Below are 22,407 nucleotides of genomic sequence, written 5' to 3' on the forward strand. Positions count from 1 at the left end.
CTCAAACCTCTCCTCAAGCTGTCGCCATTTCCTCCGTTGGGCCGGTGGTGGAGACCCTCGTTCTGCTATGGCGCACACCGTCTCCACAAGCTTTTGTTCATCCTTCAAAACGCGGATGAAAATCCAAATGTTGGGGTGGCACCTGCCCACCCGTGCGTTCCATCTGTGATGGAAACCTGAAATAATCATAGATTTATAAGAACTAGGCTACATGCACACATGGCACATTGACATTTCATTCCCACATTGCTCAGTGATATTGAAGCAAATAGAACAGATTTGGAAAGAGAAATGAATAATAATGATAATAATAAATGTAATAATAATATTAATAATAATATTAATAATAATAATAAAGTTAATAAATCTTCTTCTAAAGTTCTTACCCTCCACTGCGTTGTTGCTGCGGTTATCGGAGCGACGGTGATAGACGCTCCATACTTCCCGCGGGAATAGCGCTTGCTCCCCCACGTAGGTGGCTTCCATGTAGGCTAGGAAGTCACCTACTGCGGGGTAGCGACGAACCAGCCGGTGGGTCTGTCTGGTCATGGAAAAGAGCCTGAAATTCTGCCTCAGGACGGCAACAGGGAGGTAGCCTGTAGCCATGGCTTTCCTGACCCACTGTTTCAGGTGCCTATCCCGCCGATATGGACCTGTAAAAAGTTGAGTGAAGAAAAAAATGTTATTATTATTATTATCAAATTCCAATAAGTCAGATTTGCAATCAGTATTAGAAATCTTTCCTGTCAACTGGGCTTTAGGATAGCCAGGCAAGATGTTGGCTGTTATTATTATTATCCAGATTTTACTCACAACCATGCTAGACATAACCTACAACACCTCTAAATTGAAATAATTTCTTCTTCAACCTGTGAAAAAAACACACATAATAACTTTTTGTTGTGTTCTGTTAATACACATTCACTGACCTGCCAGACCAAGGTGCTGTATTTTACGCCACAAACTCTGACAGAAGTGGAAATAGCATCCAGTAATGCGGGTTTGTGGCAGCTCAACCCGGAAGGCGCCATGTCAAAGTCCATCAGGACTTTGTCAGGGCTCCATCTTGTACATGTATGAATGGATGGATGGATGGACGGACAGACGGACGGATGGACGGACGGACGGACGGACGGACGCATGGACAGACAGATAGATGGGAGAGATAAGAGAGGGAAAACATGATTATTCTAGTTTCCACAAAATGTTAAAAAGCCAGGTTCAGTGAGATACAGTGAGCGTCCACACACACACACACACACACACACACACACACACACACACACACACACACACACACACACACACACACACACACACACACACACACACACACACACACACACACACACAGCAGCCACTGTCCATGGTGCTGAAGTCTATATTGCAGCATTTAACAGCATGACTTTGTGCGTTTAAATGACATTTAAAAATCTAGTTTTCTAAGTGGTGGAAAAAGTACTCCAGTAAAAGTCAGGAATTCTAAATGCACTTGATTAAAAGTACAAAAGTTTTGGATACAAAATTGCTTAAAGTACCAAACGTACTTAAAGTTATGCAGAATGTCCCATTACAGAACTTTTCAAACGTATGAAAATCTTTTGAAAATAGCAGATCTACAAGCTCACAATGCATGGCATCGAGACGCATTGTGAGCTTGTAGATCGGCTGTTTTCAAAAGGTCGAAATGTATATGCGCTGAAGTGGTTAATGTATGTTTTTTTGAATAATAATCAAAATCTACAAAGTAACTAGTAACTAAAGTTTTCAAATAATTGTAGTGGAGTAAAAGTACAATATTTGCCTCTGAGATGTAGTGGAGTAGAAGTAAAAGTACAGAAAATTCTAAATACTCCAGTAAAGTAAAAATACCTAAACATGTATAGTTTTTCTCCTACTCTACCACATCTCAGAGGCGAATATTGTACTTTTTACTACAAAATGAACCACGTCAGCCCTATACATTTCAGCCATTTGAAAATAGTCGATCTACAAGCTCACAATGCGTCGTAATGCTAGGCATTGTGAGCTTGTAGATCTGCTAGGCCTATTTCCTAAATATTTTAATACATTTTTAACTTGTGAAATGGGGCATTATGCCCAAATGAGTACTTTTGGCACTTTAAGTACATTTTGATGCCAATACTTTTGTGTGACTTACCGTTGTCCTGTGAGGCGCTCGACCCTCCTCTTCACATGACGGAGGAGAGCGCGATACATCTCCTCCGTCTTCCCGCTCATGAGCACCATGATGAATGGCACCACCCTTTCCATGTACCGGCCGTGGATGGTGACAAACTGGTAGAACGGGCCTGGACAGGATCGGAAGGTGCCGTCCACATAGATCTATAACAAAATTCAAATTTCATTTTATTCATACTGATATAAATTAGACTTGTATCAAATTGTTGGGGAAACCCTTATGAAAAATATTCTGCCCCAGCACTTAGCTTGATCAAGCATTTATAATATTTCATATTGAAATTATAGGCTACATTTCATTTGACTGACAGGACGTTTTATGGGAGAGGGGTTCTAACCTGGTCACACTGGCTCAGTTTGAGGACGTTAGCCTCTGTCCCAAACACGAGGAACCCGTGCTGCTGGTTGTGCTTGGACAGAAAGCCGTCCCCTTGCCAGGTGTGGGCCCACTGGCCCTCCACTTCGACCTCGTCTACGGTGTGGGGGATGGGGGGGAAGAGGTTGGCCCGCAGTCTCTCCAAGCGGGATTTCACGGCGTTGAAGGGGGGCAGATGCCCAACTTCGGCAGTTCGGGCCACTATTTGGTCATAGACCCGCTTGACGGGGATCGTAGGGTCGGCCGCCACCTGCTGCAGCATCTGCTGAATTAAAGCCGTGGTGGCGACCAGGTCCTCCTCCGCCTCGTGGCCATGGTCACCTGGTGGCTTCAGCACCACGATGGCTGGATCTTCCGCCTCCACATCCAGCCACCGTGTGTGCATGTAAACGTTGCACCCAGGGCGGGCGCAACGCCAGTAATTTTTTTCCGCTGTTGCCTTATTGCGGAGATAACGGAAATCATCTATAATGAGGGCTTTCCCTCCCCTACTATTGGCGACCTGAATGTAAGCCATGATGATGATGAAGAGAGAGAATCTATCTCAGGTGGGACTCTATTTTATAGACGTATACTGATTGATTAACACCTGCTTCCAATACTTTGCGCCATTGCCTCAAACTCATTGGCCTTGGCTAACTGAATCATTTATTGGCATCAGGTAAAAAACAGTTCAACTTGATGACATCCCAATGGCATGTCATCAAGTTAATCCGTTTTTTACGCGCGGACCTGTCTGTCTGTGGTGACGAGGAGCTGTCTGTGGCGCTGACCTACTTTTGGCGTTGACCTGTCTGTCTAGTGATGAGGAACTGTCTATGGCGCTGACCTGTCTCTCTTTAGTGATTAGGGGCTATCTGTGGCGCTGACCTGGGGGTGTATTTTTCGGCCCTTTTAATTTTAGATTTATATTTGATAAATTAAATTCGGAAAACGGTCTTTTTTCTAACTTAGAAATAGGTTTTATATGACCTGATTCGAAATGTGTATGGTTCTAAACAGAATTAGGAATTTATTAGATATTTCACTAAAAGTAGCAATACCACAATATAAAAATACTCTGTTACAAGTAAAAGGCCTGTGTAAAAAAAATTACTTGAGTAAAAGTACAAAAGTATTGACATCATATCTATACTTAAAGTATCAAAAGTGAAAGTATTAAAATATAAAAAAAATTGCTGATCTACAAGCTCACAATGCATCAATGTGAAGCGATGTGAGCTTGTAGATCTGCTATTTTCAAATAGCCTATATATAAAGTAAGTGGTTAATACATTAAGTGGTTAATGTATGGTTTAATATAATAATCTATAAATGCAAAGTAACTAGTAAATAAAGATTTCAAATAATTGTAGTGGAGTAAAAAGTATAATATTTGCCTCTGAGATGTAGTGGAGTAGAAATGAATACTGAAAGTTGAACCCCCCCCCCCATAATAATAACTCTTAATGATGTGTGCTTGTATAACGACCCCTCAGGTGTCATAACTTATTGAATCACATCTTGAGTTCAATTCCAGCTGTCTTTATTTGTATTTATTATTATTATTATTATTATTATTATTATTATTATTATTATTATACAGACAGACAGTGAATGATTTAACTCAGCTATTATAGGAACTAGGCCTATATATTATACTATCAGACAGCCCTATCTACCTATCTATCTATCTATCTACATACCTACCTAGATCAATGACCAGTTTTGTATTTCAAGTGACGTCTCCGTGACGCTCATTATTGTAGGCTACTTACTGTAGGCTACACGCATGTATCCATACGTCTCCACTCCACAAGTTCATAGATTCAGAATCCATAGTCCATGAAATAATCTGACAGAAACGAATCCACAACTCAGCAGTGAAAAAGATGCACTCATTGATAGATATTCCTGTTCGTGCCTATCTCCAGTGATTGTGGCATGCAGTTATTCCACAAATATGCCTAGGCCTAGCTAAATAGATCACCCATAAGCGGTGAACTATAGGTCTATCATAGTCCGACTTCACAAACTATTAGTATACAAAATGATAATGGTCACAATGTTTAATAGTATTTTTTATGTATTCTTCAAATGTTTTTTATATAGCAAATATAGGTTTATGTAATATGTATACAGCACGTTGTGCTTCACAGAATAGGTTTGCAAATAAAGATGAAAAAATAAAACACATTACAGATGAGAGAGCACCTGAGACAAGAGTCATTTGTTTCTGGAAATAATCTACTGAGCTTGGCCCTAGTGTAATGGATCCTATGAACCACTTTCAGCTGAATAAGGCACATACGAGCGCAGGCACAGGAGGAGTTAATCCTAGACAGTACGTCGGCCCAATATTCCTCGCTCAGCTCGGTTCCAAGTCCCCCCCCCCCCATGTACCCCTCAACCCAGAGAGAGAAGTTGTCCTAAAGGAGGTAAGAGCACTGTAAATTGATGAAATGTTAAACAGGGAATCTGATCCAGACATTATGGTCTCTAATAGGGTTTTCTCTGGTAAACTAGGGAAGGGTATAAAATGGGTACTTGCAAAGTTGCGTAGTTGAAAAATGGTTTTGCATATCCAGTTTAGTAGAGAGATCTCCCAAGGAGATAAATAAACCATCACTAGATCACTGAAAGAGACAAGGCCCTTCTCCTTCCACTTATTGTTGGTCAAATCCAAAGCAGAGGGTAAGAACAGGTGTTTATTATAACAGTAATTTCAATGCATTGTTAAAGGCAGATCAGAATACGTTATTGATGCACTTAGCACTCAACTGTCTGAATAATAGTGAATGTCTTTTCTGAGCTTTGCTCTCAACACTTTCTGTCAGTTATGTAACATAAGAGATTTAAATAGGTTTAAATATGATTCATTAATTAATTCTTAGAATTAATTATTCTCATTCATAAATGTTCAGGGTTACATTTGTAAAAGAAAACAAAAAACAGAGGCCTTTTTCTCTACCACTCAAGACCTATATATTTCTTTAATCTTTGTATGACTAATAGCAAAAAATAGCAGATCTAAAAGCTCACAGCGTGTTGCAATGCGGTGCACTGTAACAGATCAGTTAGTTTAATTTTATTTTGGGACAAAACAAATGTTGGTCAACATTTATTACTAATGTGGACCAACATAGGGATGCCAGAGTTAATGTGATTAACAGAATTTTTTGTTTTTAAATTGATAAATAGTGATGTAAGCAAACATAAATATCTCATGGAACTACTTGCGGATTATACCAGGGTCAGTCCACTTTATGTGGATTATGCGGTCGACACACACTGACTTTTTGCACCTTAATCCCATGTATAACGCACTGACTTTTTTTGTCTTTTATTGTGCTTTTTTCTTTTTTTTCTCTATAAGCACCTTAACGTCCATAAGTATATCATGCACAGTATACACATTGCTGCTATGCTCAGGCACCTTCGTCATATTTTTAAATCTCAGGTACTAGTGTAAATATGTAGATAACTTGTTTGGCCTTTTTGTTGTTCTCTTGATTGATCTCCTTCCCACTTGCCCCCCGCCCCCCCCCCCCCTTCTTCCTCCCCCCTCTTCTTTCTATGGAAATAACTTTTTGATGTACGAAAACGAATTTCACCCACTTTTTTACCTTGTAAACCTGTGATGTGACAATAAACCTGATTCTATTCTACTGTTCTACTGAAGTGCAGTTACCCAACTGGACCACAGGGTGGCATCTCGGTGCAGCATCATGTGGCAAAAAAAGTTATTATAGAAGAGGTATAGAAGAGGAAAAGTACTCACTTGTGACACATGCACACGTTCAGGGAGACCTCCTCTACCACACCACACTCTCAGCTAAGCCGGACAGTTGTAAAATAAAGTGTGGCTGGCCGTCCAGTGAGGTCAGAGGTCAGAAAAGTGCCATTTTCAGACAATAGTGGACGCTGGACAGGAGACGGCTCTTTGTGTCATGAAGATGTAAAAAAAAAAAGTAAAGAAAAAAAAAACACTTGAATACAGTGAACTTTTAAACCACCTCTTTATTTTGACAATAAACATCCAAGCCTGCAATACTTCTGACTGCATTGAGCTACATTATGTTCTTATTGTGGGGTTCGGGGACACCCAGAGGTCCTTGAAGGGGTTCCAGGGGGTCCCCAGCAAAATGAGTTAATAATATAGCATCACTTTACATCTTTAATAGCAGTTATTGCTATTTAAAAACGCTTTGGCGCTATGCACTCCAGTGAACAATATTTATCCATTTAGATACATTATTAATGTTATTAAAACCGTTTTTGTTACACAGAAATATAATGTGTGTTGTATAGCTTCGTTTAAATGCTCAATTTTATAGTTTTAATGTGCAAATGAACCGTTTTTCAATGGTTTTCAATGGCTTCCGTTTACTCTAGAAGATGCTCTTATTCTGAAGAGATGGTCCACCGGAAGTCTTGTTGAGTTATTGTTGCTAGCGGAACACATCTCGCAGAGAGACCCGACCGTAACGCTCCAGCTGTAAAAGCTGCTCATTGAGCTCAACGCTGGAGGAAGAGGGAGAGAATATCCTCGTGAAGAAGCTCTTGGGAAAGTGGATATATTTTTTACTAAACAGGCGTTTTCTGCCATAACTTTCAGATGGATTATGAAACTATAGATGTCCAGAGCTGACCCCAGTTTACAGTCATTAAGTATTGGGTGAGTACTAGGCAGTGGTGGAAAGTAACTAAGTACATTTACTTAAGTACTGTACTTAAGTACAATTTTGAGATATTTGTACTTTACTTGAGTATTTCCAATTTCCAATACTTTTACTTCTACTCCACTACATCTCAGAGGCAAATATTGTACTTTTACTCCACTACAATTATTTGAAAACTTTAGTTACTAGTTACTTTTCAGATATAAATTATGATATAATGAAACATACATTAACTACTTTAAACCTATTTTAAACCTATGCTAATTGAAAATAGCAGATCTACAAGCTCACAACGCGTCGCATCGCGACGCGTTGTGAGCTTGTAGATCGGCTATTTTCAAATATTTAGTACTTTTACTTTTGGTACTTTAAGTACATTTTGATGCCAATACTTTTGTACTTTTACTCAAGTATTTATTTTATTCTGGACTTTTACTTGTAACAAAGTATTTTTATATTGCAGTATTGGTACTTTTAAGTTAAGTCTTAAGTAAAGAATTTGAGTACTTTTTCCACCACTGGGCTACACACTGCACACACAGCGCTACAACTTTTAGTATCACCGAGATGAAACAATGGTTGTAATGTGTATATAATGGAACCATCGCCTACATGTATGTACAGTATCCTGACACTGTAGTCTTTCTGCGGTTGAATGGCAGCAGCTGAATCAGACTCGGTGGAAAGAGGAGAAACAGTAACTTAAACATTACATTCACAGACTGTCAGTCACTGGATTATAAAACACTTCTTTATTAAACACTCTGAATATTATGGAACACAAGCGTCCTGGAGGGACTGCTAACACCCGTTTAGCACTTTATATTATAGTTGTGTAGGACTACTACATGTAGGGAGAACTACAGGGGTATTAAACACAGAACTGCACTGACTGTTTGGTGTGTGTGTGTGTGTGTGTGTGTGTGTGTGTGTGTGTGTGTGTGTGTGTGTGTGTGTGTGTGTGTGTGTGTGTGTGTGTTTAAAGCTAAACATTATTAAACCAGTGTGAACGCAGCTCAGGTGTCAATCATAACAGCAGCAGTGAGTCATTAAACATGGCATAAGAGAACCAAGCCAAAATAAACAAGAATAAAGATAAATAATACTGAGCTGCTGCTGGTACCACATGATCTGCTCTGTCTGGATCTCTGAATGACTGAATAGCCAATAGCCTACAGTGGCATCAACAATACATATAATGTACAGTGAATATTAATTATTATACCACAGTCACCAGTGAATGAATAGGCTATATGTAGCCTACATTCTATCATCAGTGAATTATTCACTCGTATGTATATTCATTCATATAATATACTACTACTGAATTAATGAATATAAAAAAGACAAAGTAGTGTTGTTCTCATGGGGTGTGGAGACTGATAATCTGTTGTTTATATTCATAACTTACTTACTGAGTCATTAGGAAAGCACTGGAAAAGCCTGGACTTGTTTCACTCTATTTATGCATACAGTTGAAACCACTGTAGGCTGTAGAGGCGGGTCTACTATGACACAGATAGAACAAGGGAAAAGTGCGCAGCAGATGCAGGAACCAACCATTTTGAGACTTTGAGACAAACACATTCACCATAATAACTTAACATCTACAACAATATTCAGATGACACAACAAAACAGAGGGACCAAAACTTAGTAGGCTAAGTAAGTGTTGTTGTTTGTTTAATAGCCTACTAGAAGTTCTAGAACCACTTGGTTCACACAGAAACTGTTTGTGTTTCTCTAATCCAACCCGAGTCTTCCTCGATCTTATAGCCTACCCGTTCTTTTTGTGGTTGTTATATGACGTCACCGCCAACATGTAGAAGGCAAGGCGGACCAGAACATACATGTTCACATATACGTGAATTATTTAGCCGAGCGAGACGGTTTTTAACGGAGCGGCGAGCGTGTTTATGGAAAGGTGTGTAGGAGCATAAACTCTGAGACAGCCGGGGCGCGCACCACAGGTTTGAGCATAACCGGAAGCCTCGCCCCAAAACACACTCGCCCCCACTTGTTTTCGCAGACCAGCTGTTCTTGTATTTGTTTTACTGAGGATAGGGTTACTTAGAATAGAAATAAGGTTAGGATTAGAATAGGCATAGTCTTACTGAGGTTAAGGTTAGGAATAAGGTTAGGTTTAGGCATAGTTTACTGACGTTACGTTTAGGAATACCAGACGAAGACCGCCGGAATTACCCCGGGGCGACTGTGTTTTGGGGCGACCGTTTTGGCACTCGTTTGATCTCTCTCTCTCTCTTTCTCTCTCTCTCGCTCTCTCTCTCTCTCTCTCTCTCTCTCTCTCTCTCTCTCTCTCTCTCTCTCTCTCTCTCCCCCCCACTCTTCCCCTCTCTCTCTCTCACCCCCCACTCCTCCCCCCCCTCTCTCTCTCTCTCTCTCTCTCTCTATCTCTCTCTCTCTCTGTCTCTCTCTCCCCCCCACTCTTCCCCTCTCTCTCCCCCCCCACTCCTCTCTCTCTCTCTCTCTCTCTCTCTCTCTCTCTCTCTCTCTCTCTCGCTCTCTCGCTCTCTCGCTCTCTCTCTCTCTCTCTCTCTGTCTCTCTCTCCCCCCCACTCTTCCCCTCTCTCTCTCTCTCCCCCCCACTCCTCCTCTCTCTCTCTCTCTCTCTCTCTCTCTCTCTCTCTCTCTCTCTCTCTCTCTATCTATCTCTATCTCTCTCTCTCTGTTTATCACCGTAAATGACCCCCCCCCCTCAACTGTTTACTGTACATGTTGCATTGTATATTATTGTTTGTCTTTAAATGTTTCTATGAATTGAATACACAAGAACCCCAATGGAAACAAGCCATAGTGAATAATTGTGGTATGGGTAAATGTGGTAGGGCCTGCACTTATTTTTAACTCTATGGTGGTATGATGTCATTTTATGTCATTCCGCAGGAGTCATTTCGACTCATTTCTTTCCACACTGGCAGAGGAGAAACAAGCGACCAGGTTTTGATCGATTGTTTGATTGATTGAATACTTTATTAATAGTTTGCAAAGTACAGTTCAATACAAGGTCTGTTAAGAGGATTTTAAACCCCAAAAAGCACTATGTGGCTTGTTTCCATCGGGGTCCTTTGTACTCAATTCATAGAAACATTTAATGACAGACAAATATACAATACTATGCAAAGACATCATATATATTGCAGCCACCTGTAAGTGCTCTTTTACAGCGGTTATGAAGGAGAGTAAGGATTCACATGTTTTTATAACTGTTGGTAGGGCATTCCACATTTTTGTGGCATAGCAGTAGAACACATTTAATCCCATGTTAGAGCCAAACCTGGTGTTGTGATTGATTGTGAACGGCATTGACATTTTAGAAGTAGTTTGACAGGTACATGGGTGTCTTTGTGGTGTGGTGTATCTTGTAGACCAGGTCCATTGCAAGTTGCTGTACTCTGTCCTCTACCCTGAGCAGGGGTCATCGCCATGCCAGCTTGTGATGGACATTTTCATCGATATTTTATTTTTGCCACAGACATACAAAATAAGTTATTGTCTCCGCCAGGCCGAAAGGCATGGCGAGAGAGTATGTTTTACCCTCCGTCCGTCCGTCCGTCCGTGTGTCCGTGTGTGTGTCCGTGTGTCCGTCTGTCACCAGCTAATCTCTGCCACCGTTGGCTTGATCGCAGCGAAACTGTGCACACACACTCCCTGGATGCCAATTCCGAACTTCTGCACCACATTTTTCACATGGGCCTTTTATAGCGCCACCAGGAGGCCGATTTGTGCAAAACATATTTTTTCACAGTACTCCTACAGATTTTGTCCAAAAATCTCGCAAACCGGTACACAGTATCTCTATAGTCATTAAACAAAACTTGTCTTTCAGATTTTTCATATTTCATCCTCATTGGCAAAAAATGGCTTCCAAAGTTTGCAGGAGTGCTCCATTTTCAACAAAATGCCTCAAATCATAAACACAGCATGCAATTTCGGTGAAATTTTGCACGCATATTTCCACTATGCCGAGGAAGAAATGCCACTTGAAAATTTTCAAATCAGCCTCATGGTGGCGCTATAACAGGCCGATTCATGTTTTTACCTATAACTGCACCGATCTGTGTAAAACTTTGTATGCGCACTCCCTAGAGGTCAAGGAAAAACCTTTGCCCTGCATTTGGCCTCCTGGTGGCGCTATAAAAGGCAGATGGGAACATCTGCCTTTTATAGCGCCACCAGGAGGCCGACTTCTGTAAAACACATTTCTTTATATTACTCCTTCCGATTTTATCCAAATTTCACGCAAATCGGTACACATGATCTCCATAGTCATGTGATCAAGACGGATGTGTTTGATTTTCTATCCTCATTGGCTAAGATTGACATCTAAAGTTTGCAGTAGTGGCTTGTTTTGAACAAAATTCCGCAAATCATGAACGCACTGTCCGATTGCGGTCAAACTTTGCACGCACATTCACACTATGTTGAGGAACAAATGCCACCCTTTTAACATTGGCCTATTATAGCGCCACCAGCAGCTCTAATTTAGCACAAAAAAAATTTGCACAAAATGCCTCAAACCATGAATGCAGTGTCCGATTGCCGTGCAAGGCCTAAGAACAAATGGTACCCTTTAAACATTGGCCTATTATAGCGCCACCAGGAGGCCACAATAACCTACCTGACCTGGCGGAGACCTGTGCTACGAGGAGCACTTTTTCTAGTTCATATTTTTTTGTAACCAGAAATACGTAATGAGCTCCCAATGTGCCATATTGTCTATGCCAATGTGCTACACATTTTACAATAATAGTATATCTGCATTAACCACCAAGCCACAAATAAATATAAGCCGTCGTTTTAAAAAGCCGATATACAAGCAGGGGCAGTGGTGGCCTAAAGGTTAGAGGAGCGCCCTCGTTGCCGGAAGGTTGCCGGTTCGAATCCCCGGACTGGCAGGAAAAATCTGGGTGGGGAAGTGAATGGTCACCACTTCCCCAACACCGCTGAAGTGCCCTTGAGCAAGACACTGAACCCCAACTGCTCCAGTGGAGCTGCTTAGTGGTTGTACTAGTCAGCTCCCAGGTTTTAATGTGTCTGTCTGTCTGTGTGTTTCTATGTGCAGGTTTTAATGTGTCTGTCTGTCTGTCTGTGTGTTTCTATGTGCAGGTTTTAATGTGTCTGTCTGTCTGTCTGTGTGTTTCTATGTGCAGGTTTTAAAGGTTTAATGACATTCACTTTTACACCACATTCAAAGTCTTTGTCCTGGTCCTTCAAAAGTGTACAAAAAGTTTTAAGTGAAAATTCCATTCCAGTGATCAATGGCAGGTGTTTTTCTCTCACATTTCTAAAGCCTTTTCAACTGCAATGAAAAAATAAATCTTTGCCTGCGGGTGTCGCTGGTGAGGGATTTTGCCTGTCAATCATCGCCTCTGCTCCGCCCCCCCCAAAGGAAAGGATAGGGGAGGGGAGGGGCGAGGAGGAGAGTGGGCGGGATTATTCGACAGTGACCTCACTGTCGAAGGGCCAAGCTCAGATTACTTTTCAGCCTAATTATTCAGAAAACCCCAGACCACAGAAAATCCACTGAATGTTTTAAGTTCAGGTTTTTTGGGTGTAATTGAGGTCATAAAACCCCAAATAAAAAAGTGAAAATGAATGTCATGATACCTTTAATGTGTCTGTCTGTCTGTCTGTCTGTGTGTTTCTATGTGCAGGGCGTTGCTGAAAATGAGCACTTGTGCTCAGCTACTACCCTGGGTAAATAAAGAAGGAAAAAAAGAAAAAAAAAGCTCACAACACATTACATCATGACATGTTGAGAGATTGTTGATCTGGTATTTTCGAAACATTTTAGGAATGTTTCTAATTAATTATTTATGTATTTACATAGCCTATAATGACATGCCCAACATGGGGATGCCAGGGTTAAAGAGGTTACCTAGTTCTGAAGAAAACCTTAAGACTGTCAAAAGGCTAAGACAGGCATTAAATATGGCATGATCAAGTTCTACCAGTTCTACCTTACCAATCCAAAACTATTTTTAGGATTGGTATGGTAGCTTCGATAGTTGTGGTTTCTTTCCATCTTGATGAGAAATCTTCTATCATGATGAGAAAGTCTTAGACCTTGCTTAGTTGTGATATAAGATGTGGAACAATGGAAAAAGAAAGGTCAGAATCAAAAACATCATACAACTAGACGCGTCGCAATTCAGGGCAATTGCAAAGTGTGGTTGCACCGACGCCGGTCGGGACTCGAGGAATACGCTGGGAGGAATACCGTCGGAGGCTGCGCCAATTACATTGTCACGTCACTCCTGAGATCACTTATTATTATGTTGAGAGGATTGATCCCCCCAACTTAAGGTTTTTGCATCAAACGGTTACATTTTGAGCATTTGTGGCGCCCCCTATGGATCAAAGTGGAAATTTGGGGATTCGTTAGTAAACCACCCTCGACATGTGATTCAAATCTGGGATCTCGATTGGACGTTTCGTTCGTGATTTTTGGCATTCTTTGTAAAACGGGCCCCTCCCACTAACTTTGGAAGCCAATTACGGACGAACGGTGAGGACTATCAAAATGCCGTTTGGATAGGTTTATCGCATGGGTCCATAGATCACGTGTACCGATTTTTGTGAGATTTGGAAAAAATCTGTAGGAAAAGGTGCAAAAAGTGTGTTTTGAAGAAAATTCAAAATGGCGGTAAATCTATCCTGACGCAAATGGGCGTGGCCTATATGTGGAGTTGCGTTATGACCCAAGGAATCCAGGGGAAATTTTTTTTTTTTGAATTTTTATTCTACCTTCTACGGTTCAAGAGTTATAGGCTAAAACGTAAAGTGGGCTGTTATGGCGCCACCATGAGGCCGACTGGTGTAATTATTTTTTCAATAATTTTGGACTAAATTATGAACCTCCCCTCCAAGTGTTGTAACTCTAGCTCTTACGGTTTCTGAGAAAAAAAATACTTGAATGTGAGTTTTTTCATTTTCCCATTAAAGTGGATGGGGAAATTTAATGCACTAATAAATCAATATCAATTAAACTATGTTACCAATCTCTTAGCAAAATGATAGCACACGATTCCCGGTGAGGCCGGTCATTTTGACATATGGCACTAAATTGGGAAAAATAAACTGTGGGAGGAGTAGCGGGACAAAATAATGTTTATCTAGAAAGATTAATAAAGTGGGAAGAGTACTATAGTCTGGTTGCACTGTTAGGGCAACCACACTAACTACATGATGAGTGATTAGATACTGATGAAGGGCATGACAGGATTTAAAGGAATGCAGTGTCACAACTACTTTCATTCAAGGGCTCCTAACTTTAATCAGAGGTGAGACCATGTATAAGCTGGAGGTCTGATGGTGATTGTGGACCCAGGCTGTGGATCAAGGGTTTACACTGATTATGATTGTGAAGTGTTATTATAGTTATATATTGTTATTTTTGGACACTTTGAAACACTTTCTCTCAACGGTGAAAATATTTTTCAACAAGCTTTACTTATTCCAGTTCTGCCCTCCTTTGCTTTTGTAGCAAATGGATCCTTCTGAACAGATGTGTTTTTGATCTTTTCCTACAGTTTAATTGTCTGACCACACCCCATATGAATCTATTGTCTTACAAAATAAGAGGTTTCTCCAACAAAGGATTAAACACACATTGTGCTATGTTCAGGGAATTAAGGTATATAACTATTATCAAACATTACTTATAGCTGTCTTGTCCTCACTTGATGCAATCATGTACCGTTTACCATGTACAATACCACACATCTCCTGCAACATGTTAATGAGCATGTCATCCGACACTTTATTATTCACCAAATTGTTCAAACCAATTTGAATTATTGAAAGATTAGATTGTGAATATTTAGTATGTTTTTACACTATCATGAACAAAATATATAAACTATATTTTTATTTTTTTCTAAAGAAATAAAATAAAATGGGTCACGGACATGGACAAGTCTTGCCGTGGACACGTTTGTCGGTGTGCGGACATGTTGAAGACCTCTGGTCTGAGCTTGTAGATCGGCTATTTTCATACTTCTGTTGGGCTTGTTTTCATAGACCTAGTTGCTTATTTCTCACGCAATATTTGGCAAAGCTGCTTCAGGAACGCATGCTTCTGTGCACACAACACACACTGTCTCAAGGTAAACAAGGTTCTTTGAGGACAACAGTCCTTGAAAAAAACTAGTCCAGAGGGGGGGCAGTGGGGGGGATTAGTCATGTAAAACTGAATCATGAATTAATCCTGTAAAACTGTAGTTAAGACATTATGTTGTTTTTAACATTGAAGAGGAAGCAGCTGCTTCCTCTTCTTTACTGAGAAGTGTAACTGCAGTCTGAACAGTAACATGACATTAGAGAATGAGGTTAGATGGAACAGAGTGATTCTAAAGTTGTTTTTCCCATGATGATATAGATATCTCTAGACAGTGGCGTGGCCGTGCATACTTCCTTTGTACTTAATGTGTAGCTGACAAATGCATTGATAATATAATGTAAGCTGATATTGGCAGACAACTGTCTCTCACACTGGAATAAAGCCTAGCAATTCACTAATGCAGTGCAGGGGTTTTTCGGTTTGATTCAGTGACTTCAGTGGGTCTGAAAAGGGTCTTATTCATTTAAGAAAAGCTTTTAGTTTCTGTCTGACTTTTGTTGATTTGTAACAAGGCAGGGACTATGAACACAACTCCTGTGCTAGCTACCAACACATAAGTAATGGTAACAGGGTTGTAATGGGTTAATCAGCAAGAGAACTCAGATGAGGCTGATCTTGGTTGGAAATATTGTTTGACTCACCACCACAAAAATGAATTAGTCAAGTTGAAAGGAGAATATGTGGAAATATTGAAAGGAGAATATGTGGAAATATCTGCTAGATGTATCAGTCAGGTGTGTGTGTGTGTGTGTGTGTGTGTGTGTGTGTGTGTGTGTGTGTGTGTGTGTGTGTGTGTGTGTGTGTGTGTGTGTGTGTGTGTGTGTGTGTGTGTGTGTGTGTGTGTGTGTGTGTGTGTGTAATCAAAACCTCAGGAATCTCCTCAAACACAAAGCAGTCTGTGTGCCAAACTTCAAGATGAGAGAAAACTTGACTCACAAGTCTGTCTATAAATGCTTCACTCAACTAGAGACTAAAGACAGTCTCCCTGCATTCGTTGTGAAAACTGGAAACTTTAAGAGAGAAAACAAAACAACTGCATTGCATAACCAGTCCAAAGTTTTTAGAACAGCCTTCATTCTTGCCTGCCTGCCTGTCTCTCTCTCTCTCTCTCTCTCTCCCTCCCTCTCTCTGTCTGAGGCTAGTGGCACAGCAACATTACACAGGGTGTGTCTGTGGCCTTGGGGAGCGTCATCGGAACGGCAGCAGCATTTAACACTTTGTGTGCACTTTTGTGTGCAAAGTGGCTGATCTACAAGCTCACGTTGTGAGCTTGTAGATCAGCCATTTCTTTTGCGACACTGTCATATGGCGAAGTAGGACATTAATTTACAACAGAAAAACAGTTATGTGGAGATATGGGGTTTCTGCCCGTCAGTGACCATATGCAGGGTGTTTCAAGTTTGCCTCCCAGTGTGGTTTAAAATGCTTTGATGGAGTACTATGCTCTGTCATTTAATATACTCAGAGCAGAGCATGTTAGTGGAGCTGAGCGGCTGGTAAATGCCACGTTCCACGCTCCAAGGAGGCTGTTGACGTGTCCGCTATACGACAACAGGTTGTTTTTGCTGTGTGTCTGAAACACTGTCTTTTGGCACAAATGCGTCAGTATAGAGAGCCTAGGTGGACAGCAACTATGATGCTGCTTTTTTAAGACGGACAATATTAAATCCTGTGGGTTCATGATTAATCACCAGGTTCCAGAGAGCTAGAGGGGACTCAGTCACAAAGCAGGTGTGGTTCAGCCAAAACCAGTTGCTATATAAACATAACGGACACAAGGAATGTATAAACTGTGTGGATGATGGATACATTTGAATGAAATATGAAGAGATCAGGGACGTGCGCTCTGCGCCTCTGTTTCAGTATTGAGGATTTCTTTGTGTCTGACCGTGTGACCGGTCATGCTCAAACATGTGGTGAGCGGCTTGGAGTGGCAGGCGGTCCTCACTCATAGTTCTGCTCCTACCGTTTTATAAACCCGCTCCCCGCCACGTTAAAAAATGATCCCGATCCGCTCACATGCTCTGACTCAAAGCTAGACAAGGGGCCTGTCGGGCAAATTTGCCAACTTAGCAAAAACAGGCAAAGTAGAAAAGCACCTGGAGCCCAGACGGGCCCCATGGGATTTGTTTGCCCAGGGTCCAAATATTCTCCAGAATTGTCGCTGTTCACTTGAGGTTTTGCTGTCCTTTCTGGTTGCCTTAGGCCCCTGCACCTTCTGTATGCTGGTTGTTGATGGCACATGGCAGGTCACTACAGTAAGGCCTGATGTACACATGCTTTAAACCCTTGCTCCTGTCGTTATATAATTGGTATAATAAAATTATAAAAACTCTTACCTTACATTAGAAGTAGTGGTGCACGATAAGTAAGATATATAAGATAAGTTGATATCAGGAATTATGACGTCATCCCGATAAAACCGATAACATTAATAATAGCTCCGATAATATATAATATTTGTCAGCTGTGATCTGCATGGACTCTCTCGGTTAGACACCGTTGTGTGGAGAAGTATAACTCTTGGTTAGACACCGTTGTGTGGAGAAGTATAACTCTTGGTTAGACACCGTTGTACTGGAGAATTATAACTTGGTTAGACACCGTTGTGTGGAGACTCGCACATGTTTTAGCAGCAGCAGCAGCACAGCCCCTCCTCCCCCCCCCCCCCCCACACACACACACACACACACACACTGTTAGGCTACGCTACAGAGAGAGAGTGAGAGAAACGGCATGAGGAGCTGGTTGAGACCTGATCTCAAACGTGTTAAAACGTCTTGGATAGACTACTGTCTGGAATAATAACTTATCATCATACATACAGGTCTACTCAGGGACGCCGATAGGGGGGGGGCTTCGGGTCCAGCGCCCCCACGCTCAATTGGTCAGCCCCCTCATGAATCTCAGATGTCAGGCTCAAACTTACAGTACCATTACCATTACCATTACTATAGCGGGGCGCAGATAGGTGTTAACGCTCCGTTGACCGGTTTAGTTGCCAATAATTCAGCTGTAAGCCAGTGTTTTTTATTGCTGCTACACAATAAATTGTAAAAATAAATTCTACATTCATAAATAATACAAAATGAAATAATAATAATGATTAAAAGGTTCTATGATTAAATGTATTCTATTGGTCAAAGCTATGTTAAATCCACCTTTGCCCACTACTAGTATTTCTTACCATAAGGTGTGCTAATACTACAGATTCATATACATTTGAAAAAATATATTTATGATTTTTTAGTATAAGTATATATATTTGTATTATCGGTTATCGGTATTGGTATCGGTCTTGAGAAGCAGGAAGTTATCGGTATCGGTATCGGTTTCAAAAAAACAATATTGTGCATCCCTAATTAGAAGATATAGTCCTTTGCTTTGTAATGATCATTATGTAGTAGTCCAGACTGTTCACTTGTGTGTCAAAATGGCTCCATGTGTTATCAGTATCCTACGTGTTTTCATTTGCTATGACCCACCACTTGACTCCATATATGGTAGTGGGGGAGGGGGAAAAAGAAGTCCAAGTAATATAATACAGTGGTTCTCAGAGTGGGGTGTTTTAATAAATAGTCCCCCCAGGAAAGCGCGGAGAAAAAGTCTTGATTCCGCGGAGAGCAATTCTTGATTCCGCGGCTTATCGTTAATATTCCGCGGGCATTAAAAAACAACCTGAAATTACCAGTTATCAAGCAAAAATAGATTAAGTTTTAATAATCAAGTAAATTCCATAATGAAATAGATACAATTAATTGTTATACCATTCTAAAACACAAAAATACCGTGGAACATAGTAATTGAGTCAATGTTACTGGTTATAAATAGAGGTGGTCCGATCAGGCCGATAGCAATCACTGATCCAATCATTTTTTATTTTTTATAATTTTTGTATTTATGCATGTAGAATGCATTTTTACCATTTATTTTGTAGCAATACAAGACAATTATGTCTCAAAACAAAAGCTTACAGTTGAATTATTGGCGACTAAAGAAATATGAATTAAATAAATTAAGACAAATACTGACAATGCCTCTGAACATTGGCTTGCAGTTATTGCACATTGCCAAATGCAATAATAATATTAGTCTTGTCATTCAGGATGGGAAATAATAAAGTTGTCCTTTTGAGGAGAAGTAGAACTTAGAAGTCACACTTGAAGTTAAACATGAGGGAGGGGGTCCCTCTACAGGGAATTACTTGATATCTAAGCTGCACGGACAGACACAAGAATCACAGCTGCCATTAATTAGTGCTGTTCAGTGTTGATTGCCTAGTGGTCAAATTGGGGTCAACGAGCCATCGTTAACTTGCTTTGAAGTTTAGCTGTAGTTCTGCGCAGCACTCTCACTCTCTCTCTCTCTCTCTCTCTCTCTCTCTCTCCTTCTCTTTCTACGTGCCTGTGGTGTGTGAGAGGAGGGGGGGAGAGGGGGGAGTTTAGCAGCAGCTCACATTTTTGAAAGGTTTCGTATCATTTTTAAACATTTAACAACACAAATCTTGTATGGGGGGTACCTGGCACAAAATATTTTCAGATGGGGGTCCGCGACCGAATACATATCAATCTGGGGGTCCCTCACATGAAAAAGTTTGAGAACCACTGATGTAATGAATGTTATGTGATTTAATGTAATGTAAGAGTAAAGATAAAGTAATGAAAGGATAGAATCCACAACCAAACTTGACCCACATATGAGAACTTGGCTCTATGTCAAAGACATAAAGTTGTTTCAGTGTGACCACAGGAACACAACCGTGATGTTGGAATTGGCTGCCGCTGCAATATTGGCGGGGTGCCAGGACAAAGCTTCCAGTGTCCCATGGGGCATTGAGGGAATTATGGGCATCACTTCCTGTTGTCAGTCATTCAATTCACATTCCTACATAATTTCCATAAGAAACTTGTGGATATGGTGCCAAATTGGTCAGGGCCAGGTCACCACTGGGTTTTCCCCTGTACACTGATGACTGCAGCTGACTGTATGCATCATGTGACCTCTGCAGGGGAAGTTGGTAATGTGATACTTTTAGGGTGAAGTCAGTCTTCCTCCATCTGGCTTCCTGACGCTCTGTCGCTGTAAGCACAGTGAACAATATCCAAATATTTACTTTCCCCATTTGAATCCCATGATCAGCCCTTCTGCAAACACCATGTTAATGATAACTTCATCTCTGAGTAAAATAATAAAAAGCTGCCTCATACAGTACAGACATAGACAGCACACGCACACACACTGTGTATATGTGACACATGTATGCAGACACATAGCAAGTTGAGGTAGTCACAGTTATTCATCACTAGGGTTGGGTATTGTTTTTGTGTGTGTGTGTGTGTGTGTGTGTGTGTGTGTGTGTGTGTGTGTGTGTGTGTGTGTGTGTGTGTGTGTGTGTGTGTGTGTGTGTGTGTGTGTGTGTGTGTGTGTGTGTTCCCATAGCAACCGTTGCGGGGGAACGGTGTGAACACGTGTGGGAACGCTCCTCCCTAGTGGCTCCCTGAAGCTTTACACATTTTTACAAAGAAATAAGAAATAATTAATATATATCTTTTTTTTAACATACATTTTTTAATTTATGGTTGCTGTATGAGGCCAAACGTGACACAAACATTCTTACGTTTTCCAATGTTGTAAAAATGTGTAGAATAAATATTAAGTTTCAACAATTCTGTCAACTAAGAATTACATCATAGCCTGCGACACACGTTTCGGCACGGCGCCAGCCAGCCATGTAAACAAACCGGTGGGTGTGTGGTTCACTGCTACGCTATGGATTCTAAAGGCAAAAAAAGAAAGATAGCTGAGGAAAACAGAGGATTTAACAGTTCGTGGACAGAGGCATTTGCTTTCATTGCCACTTCAGATGGATTTCCTGAATGTTTGCAATGAAAAGTTATCAAGTAAGTCCTCTGGTGCGCTGATCCTGCTCAGTGTTGCCATGTCTGATTACTATAAGCGACTTTGGGCTTGTTTTCCTGTAAAGTCGCTTGTAAATATTCAGTTGCTGGTTGCTTTTATTTTGTCTTGTTTCTGAAGTGTAGTTGCTTATTTGGGCTTGCTTTCAAGATTATTTTTGAAAATAGCTGATTTAATAGGGCTCAAGTGGTGAAACTGGTCGCTTCTTTTGGGCTTGTTTTCATAGACCTCGTCACTTGTTTCTCTCACAGAATCTAGCAACACTGATCCTGCTGCGTGGAATATTTGACAACATTAAAATGAATGCTCATTTACTATTTGCAAGTAACTAGTAATTTGTATAGGCTAATATACACTTTATATGGCTAATATGCATATGCTGCCTTCATTATAAGGCTTACATATTGTTTGCGGCTCCAGACATATTTTGTATGATTTGTTTTGGTCCAAAATGTCTCTTTAAACATCTAGGGTTGCCGACCCCTGCCCTGGATGGATGTAGGATGGTTTTACATGCAGTTCTTGTGTGTGTGCGTGTGTGTGTGTGTGTGTGTGTGTGTGTGTTGTGCACAGTGTGTAGATATTATTGTGTTGTTGTTGTTTAAATAAATTACAGAATGAGGCTTTAATGTTTAATGAAACATCCTGTAGCCTTTAGACCCTTAAAGCCTCAATTCACTGTACTTGGTCTGCTCTTTTAGACTGTAGGGTCATTTAACCCTTAAAGCCTCAATACGCTGTACTTGATCTGCTCTTTTTATCCTTTTTATCCCTTTTACGTCAAACCTCTTTGTTGAAAAGAGCAGATCTACAAGCTCACAACGCTTGTGAGCTTGTAGATCTGCTCTTTTCTGGCTGATGTTCCCCTCAGAATAGAGATGCTGGGGTTCAAATGGTTAATGTGAAATAATAAAAGGTCCTTTCACACAAAGATATGGTGGACCCCCTTGTAGTGACTCTGAGGACCCTCTAGGGGTCCCTGACCCCCTTGTAGTGACTCTGAGGACCCTCTAGGGGTCCCTGACCCCCTTTTAGTGACTCTGAGGATCCTCTAGGGGTCTCTGAACCCCTAGTGACTCTGAGGATCCTCTAAGGGTCTCTGAACCCCTT

The 22,407-nt window shown here is 40.9% G+C and overlaps 1 protein-coding gene across 1 annotated transcript in view; it reads left to right on the plus strand.

The window, feature by feature from the left end:
- Window positions 1-7,128: 7,128 nt before the first annotated feature.
- Window positions 7,129-22,407, plus strand: part of LOC308101610 (protein NLRC3-like) — a gene marked incomplete at its 3' end in the record, with an annotated part of 38,793 nt that continues 23,514 nt past the window's right edge. Inside the window, exon 1 of the mRNA XM_080451030.1 lies at window positions 7,129-7,235. Within this exon, the coding sequence (XP_080307156.1) occupies window positions 7,195-7,235 (41 nt within the window). The 5' untranslated portion in view covers window positions 7,129-7,194. The remainder of the gene's footprint in view (window positions 7,236-22,407) is intronic.

The sequence above is a fragment of the Gymnoscopelus braueri genome, assembly GCF_963280865.1.
Source record: "Gymnoscopelus braueri genome assembly, chromosome: 15".
Lineage (NCBI taxonomy): Eukaryota > Metazoa > Chordata > Actinopteri > Myctophiformes > Myctophidae > Gymnoscopelus > Gymnoscopelus braueri.